We start from the raw sequence: 6,858 nt of genomic DNA on the forward strand, positions 1-6,858 counted from the left end.
TTTAGGACTGAGCCATTGTTTTTGACATTTAATATTTGCATAGAGAATCCAATTTTCATCACCAGTGACAATTCTGTCCAAAAATGGTTCACACGCATTACATGCCAGAAGAGATGAAGTAATGTTCACATGTTGGAAATGATAATCATCAGAAAATTTGTGAGGCACCCAACACCTTTATGGAGTTTTCCCATATTCCTTAGATGTTTATGTATTGTTTCATGAAAGACATGCAATTTCAGGGCCATTTCACGAGTGTGTTGCCTTGGGTTAGACTCAACAAGCATCTTCAGTGTCAATATCAATTCCAACATGTTGGCCCCTGCCATCACAGTTTTTTAAGGCTGTAGTCACCTGAATGAAATATGCTGAACCATCATTGACACTTACGAACGATTAAAACATTTCCATAAACTTCTTTGATATTCTTAGTGGCTGCAGAGGCATTGTTTCCCTTCTTGTATTCAAACAGCATTACATGCCGAATGTGTGTCTCGTCTTGTGCCATCATTATAAGGGATTAGAATGTACTAAACTTTACACATTATATAGGCTACACTAACATGACGTTTAGGCAGTTCGTTGAACTATTATACGTGATGTACATTTTTTGAGGGGTAGTTAATGAAAGTGTTCCAAAATGCGACATAAATTTCTTGACAACCTAATACATAGATGTTAAGAATAAAGAATGGTTATAATTTGTTTTGTTTTTGTGTCAGAAATATTAAGATAATAGAAGGTGAAAAAAAAACAAATAAAAAAGTTAATCTCAGTAGAATATGGGTTTTTGATACATACAGTGGACAGATAGCCCATTATGTAGTTTTGTGCTTAATAAAAACCAACAAACAAATAAAATACTTGAAATATTAAAAGAAAAATTCATAAAAATGGTACAAAAACCTCTCAATGTATGTAATTTTTTTTTTCTAAAAGACTGCTTTGAAAGAATATTTTTGAATACATTTGTTTCTGTTAAAAACGTTTTGTAATAAAATATTCTGAAAGCCCATTTTAACTACATGGTGCTCAGATTGATGCATCTTGAACTCATGGAAAATAGCATTATTCAACTTAAAAAGTTATAAAAAATAAACTTAGAGTTGTTCTTTCTCGCATTTTAAAAATAATTTAGAGTCGAAACTTATTCAATAAAATTATATTTGATAATTTTTAAAAATCACAGATTTTGGTTTTGTTTTGTCATTTTAAGGGCTCTCTGAACAAAAACATTAGTGTTTACAAATTGCCTGAACATAGTATACCACTCATAATCCCATAAGATGAAGCTTGAAATAGTTTTGAACAAACTAACTAAATTGAACTTTGTAACTTTAATACAAATGTAGATTTATCAATTTTAGCCAAGAACTGTCTATCAACTCCAGTTATCATAGTATGATATATAACTGCCTATACCTCCTCTTTGAGAAGTCATTAGCCAGGGATTTAAGCATGTAGTGAAAGATCTTTTCAACTGCATATTTAAAGCTGATCTAGTTTCCAGTTTAGAGGAGACTTGCAGAGAGAACAGAACAATGTGATAATTGCTTAGTTTGGTGATACGTTGTTAGAAGAAAAGATGTTTTAAACAACTTCCACCATAATTACAGTCATGATTTGTTAAAGCTTGTGAACAGCTTCCTTTAGCATTTTATACATCATTTCAATTATGATGATGTTGCAATATATTAGGAAAATAAATGTTTTTTGTGTAATAGGATAAAGGTAGGCTTTAATAGTTTTGCACTCAGTTGTATTGGGTTTTATGTATATATGTGTTTTGTCTTTCACAAGAGGTGAAATTGAAAGAGAATCTGTGATGTAGAGGCCTAATGCATTCTTCGATTAGCTGTACCTTCTGCTGTGTACTGCAGTTTTGCCTTTTCAAGGCTCATCAGCACAGTTTGGGTCAGCAAACCAAAAAATATCATTAGGCCTCTTCTAATGGACATCAAAACCCCATAGATATGTATTGAGTTTTGTTTTGCCGACAAGGCTCCTGTTCGTTAGACCATACTTGAATTAGATCTTGTTGGCCTAAGTAATTGCTTGAATAGATAGAGAAAATCACTGAAAAGAAGTGTAAAAAAATATGTATAGAATTAAACATAAAACTGGTTTAAAACTTATTATATACTAGCTGGAGTACCCGTTTCCTGAATGGAAGTTATGTAAATTCATTATTAATGAAAGGTTATCTTAGGACATGAAAAGTTGCTTCCCTTTTATGTAATTGTAAAAAATGCAAAATTGCCCATAAAAACTGCAAAACATAAATTGTGAAACTGCAACTTCGCATGTATCTATACATGGACCCAACAAACCTTCATGCCAAATTTGGTGAAGATCCATCTGCAGGGAGCAAAGTAGTGGTAAAAAAAATGCAAAATACCCATAAAAACTGCCAAATGTGAAACTGAAAATATGTATTTATCTCCCCATGGACACAATAAACCTCTATACCAAATTTGGTGAAGATCCATCCACACCCTGTGAAGTAGTTACATGGACATAAAACAGACAGTACTATTATATTTATATAGATATTAAATGAAACTTATTAACAATTTAAAAAAGTTTGGTATGGCAACATGTTATTTTTATTCTGTGCTCATGATCCTTAACAATGAAACTATGTGTCTTATTAGATATATTTTATACTTACCACACGAGCTACTTTTGTAGATTATTATTAGTCCTTCATGACTTTCTCCTGAAGTGTTACTCAGAACTAGGCAGTTGCTGCTCATGTCAACAACTGTGTGATTCTTTGTCAAATCAGTGGGTATTGTAATTATAAAACCATACAGATAAAACTTATAAACACTAGATTTTTTACTATCCAAACTGAAACCTTCCTTGGATTTTAAATGATCAAGTTTTTCATTAGATCACTTGTTTTATGTAAATAAAGTTAGATTATCAATATAATAAGTAATACAGTATGTACACACACATATATAAATAGATATTTTATTTAAACTACATTTTGTCACGTTAACTATAAAACAAAAGAAGTTGCTTGAAATTTTAAAATTGGAGGAGGGTTTAAAGAATCGTAAATAGACAATATTTAGTTCTTTTTATCTGAAAACTGTACCATTGTAATATTATACAGTTAAGCCAGTGTTTTTTTCTTCCTTGGCTTATGTCAGATTAAGGCAAAATTAACTTTTTACCAGTAGGTGAGGTTAAACTGGACTTTTTTCTTGGTCTTGTTCATTTTTATTTGAAAACTATACAGTGGTAAAAAATTAGTCAAGACAAAATCCAAGTACAAACAGAAAATAGTTTTTTTCACTTTTAAGTGAACTTTAAGAGAATCTAAACAAACAAAACCAACGGTTTTTTTTTATTTCTACAAATAAAACTACATTTTGAAAATATATTTATAGACAAAAAGTGAAGCTTCTATTAAGAATTAGCAACCATATTGTTTAGTTTCAATGTACAGATGTTAATTGTAAATCTTAAATCTTTTGGCTGGTTCTCTATATATTTAAGTTGTGTATGCTAAATTACCTCACATTGCACTTAGTACTTCTTTGAAAGTGAAATGAAACTCTCTTTCAAAACTAACGCATCATTTGTTTTTCATTCAAAGTTTCATTTGAAAGTTGAAAGTAAATAACCATGAAATATTAAATTCATGTTTAAAAAGAAATCTTATGCTGTTATTAACAATCACATGATTGTTTTTGTTTTGTTTTTTTCTTACAAAAAATATTGAAAGGAATCTGTATGGTAGCTTTAGGCACAAACAAATATTGTTTTATATACTCTTAGGTAATGTATTTGTAAATGCATTAATTTATGTGAAAGAAATGTGTGTTGCTATTTTATTAGGAATACAAATATAAAAAGGATTATTTTAGAAAGTAATAATCTTTAGTGCTAACATAGTTTACATCAGACACTAAAGTACAAGACTGATTCCTTCAAATTAGCTGTTAATGAACCTCAGCTATAAAGGAAGTAATTGTTAGGACTATTTTATATACTAGTGGGATTTATTCTATAGAATATTGATAAAGGTTGTGTACAGATTATCATATAGAAGTAAAATATGTTTTAAGAATGATAGATTAAGCTTTCTAACTCGTTTCTATTTTTTTTAGACACTTATACCACTCCAGAAAACTGATAAAAAGATTTATATACAGCCTGCAGAAGATGATGATGCTGGTGTGTATAGATTAGTTTTTTTAAGGTTTTTGGTGAAATAATTTTCTGCAGCAAAATTATTTATAAATAATATACTTATACATTTACTATGTTTCTGAAATATGTATGAGGTTGAATAACTTGGACAAAGGTAAGCCTAAGTTATCCTTTCCAAGAGAAAAATTGTCCTTTATAGAAACTAAACTTCTTGTTGTTCTTTCAAACTTTTTTAATACTTCAGAATTAAAATTTATTCATGAAAAAAAAAGTTTTACGTATTTACTTTTATGCATACACATTTTTTTAAATTCAAATTTTAATTTTGGATTGACTTCAGCAGGCTCCAAATGAAAACATTAGTGTTTGTGAATTTTTTTAACGTAATACAACACTCGTAGCTCCCTTGGTAAAAAGTTTTGGACTTTGCAACTTCAATACCAATGTAGTTTTATCGATTTTAACCAGTCACCGTTTCTCAATCTCAGTTTGTCATAGTGTCCTGTAATTGCATATATCTCAGTTTTGAGAAGTCATAAGCTAGCAGTTAAACATGTAACAAAAGCTCCTTTTCCATTCTTTTCAGCTGCATAAGCAATGTGACTTCCGGTTCAGCAGACTCACTTAGAGATTACAACAAAATGATAAAAGTTTAGCTTAGTGATATATTGGTAGAACATTTATTGTTCTTTTCATAATATATGAAATACAACACAGAACCTGGATGTTGTTTTTAGAAAAAATTTTCAGGGAATTATTATTGAAAGCTATTAAATTTGTGGCTAGATGATTTTTCTATTTAATGAACATATTATCAAGTTTTAAACTTGTTGATTCAATGTTTCACTTAGGTGTGTAATCTAAGCTAAAAAAACATTATGCATCAGTTAACTTATTACTTATCATCTTGTAAAAAAGTTGTTTTTGTTTTTAATAGCTAGTGACGAATTTTCAGTGAAGCATGTGGCTGCAGCTCGATATTTGAGAAATCATCGTTTAATTAATGATATATTTGGAGATACAGTTGTTCCAGATGTTCGATCAGTTGTCACAACAGCTCGAATGAGTGTTTTGAAACGACAAGTTCAGTCTTTAACTATGCACCAGGTACAAGTTTTAGTTAGTTATGTTTCATTTTGTAAAATAAATGTTTTCTGAATACTGTCTTTATATTTTTAACCATGCATCAGGTACAAGTTTTTGTTATTTAAGTTTCATTTTGTAAAGTAAATGTCTTCTGAATGCTATCTTTATGTTTTTGGCCATGCACCAGGTATAAGTTTTTGTTATTAAGTTTCATTTTGTAAAGTAAATGTCTTCTGAATAATATCTTTATGTTTTTGACCATGCACCAGGTACAAGTTTTTGTTATTTAAGTTTCATTTTGTGAAATAAATGTTTTCTGGATATCATCTTTATATTTTTAAGGATCAGTACGCCATCTATCTCTAAAGTCTATCAAGCAAAGCTTTTACTTTTGTATGTTTGTAATATTGACTTACATGGTAGATTTGATAGACATACACATTAGACATGTTAAAAGTCTGAAACATTAACTGGAGAGTTGAGCTAATGTTAAAACAAAAAGCTTAATATACATCTCCAAAAAAATTTGTTTGTGCCTAGCATTTGAGATAGTACCCTTTTTTGTAGCAGAGACACTCAATTATATGTGTATACTGCACGCTCTTGAAACAGGCTACTAGTTGAAATATTAATAAAAAGGTTTTGTCTGAAGATATGGTTTTTGTTTTAACCCTACTGACACTGGTCAGAGGCCATGTCATCGCATTTGTTGAGTTGCATTCAAAATTTTATTGAACTACTATTTTATGAATGTATGTCAATAAGTTTGGTATCAGATTGTAGATTATAATTCAAATTTGAGTATAGGAAACCAGTGTATAGAACTTCTACATACTCTATATTCTGTAATTTAACATATTGACATCATTAGTTATGAAGTCCTGGTAACTCATTCTTCTGAAATTATATCAGATTTAGTAATTCTAATTACGATGAAATTTATGAATTGTAAAACACCTAGAGATTAAATGGTTGTTTTAGTTTTGTGAATAAAAAAAAATATAATTTTTGAAAGCAGTTGAGCTCTTGTAATAAAAATCTCAAGGCTTATTTTTATATTACTCTTTGGTTTATAATCTGTAACTAGTTTTTCATTTTTGTTTATGTTGTTTGATGAAGTGAGTAAAATGTTTGTCTCTGATATTCTTTCTAATTTTCATAACATTTTAACCCTTAAACAAGTTTCTCAAACCAAATAATATTTATTGTTTGAAGAATAACTTTGTACTATTTTATTTTTATAATATTGAAGCTGTTAGTTTATTACATCAAAAACAGTCATTGGGCTTGCAATAAGTGAACTAATTTATACTGGACAAGAAGTGAAGGAGTAACTCATTTGAATTCTTATGACTACAACTGCAAATATTTTTTGTTTGCACTGCAACTGTTGCTTTAATAGTAGTAATGAAAGTCTTCCGGATGTGTCCGAAAATCCGGATATTTCTAAAAAATCCTGAAAACCTCCGGTTTTCTTCCGGAGAAACACATTTTTTAAAATTGTTTATCGGATTTTGGTGTTCCATGGCATAGATAAGCGTTTATGCAATAGCGCGGTTTGTTTATATTCGGCGAAGGAGTTTGATTTTGCAATAAATATATGTC

At 29.6% G+C, this 6,858-nt stretch overlaps 1 protein-coding gene across 1 annotated transcript in view; it reads left to right on the top strand.

Annotated features, from left to right (window-relative positions):
* LOC106473209 (SWI/SNF-related matrix-associated actin-dependent regulator of chromatin subfamily E member 1-like) overlaps nt 1–6,858 on the top strand; it is a gene marked incomplete at its 5' end in the record, with an annotated part of 46,089 nt that overhangs the window by 27,704 nt on the left and 11,527 nt on the right. The window contains 2 exons of the mRNA XM_013933892.1: nt 4,125–4,191; nt 5,105–5,274. Coding sequence (XP_013789346.1) covers nt 4,125–4,191; nt 5,105–5,274 — 237 coding nt within the window. The remainder of the gene's footprint in view (nt 1–4,124; nt 4,192–5,104; nt 5,275–6,858) is intronic.

This window comes from Limulus polyphemus, unplaced genomic scaffold, assembly GCF_000517525.1.
Source record: "Limulus polyphemus unplaced genomic scaffold, Limulus_polyphemus-2.1.2 Scaffold5973, whole genome shotgun sequence".
NCBI classification, from domain to species: domain Eukaryota; kingdom Metazoa; phylum Arthropoda; class Merostomata; order Xiphosura; family Limulidae; genus Limulus; species Limulus polyphemus.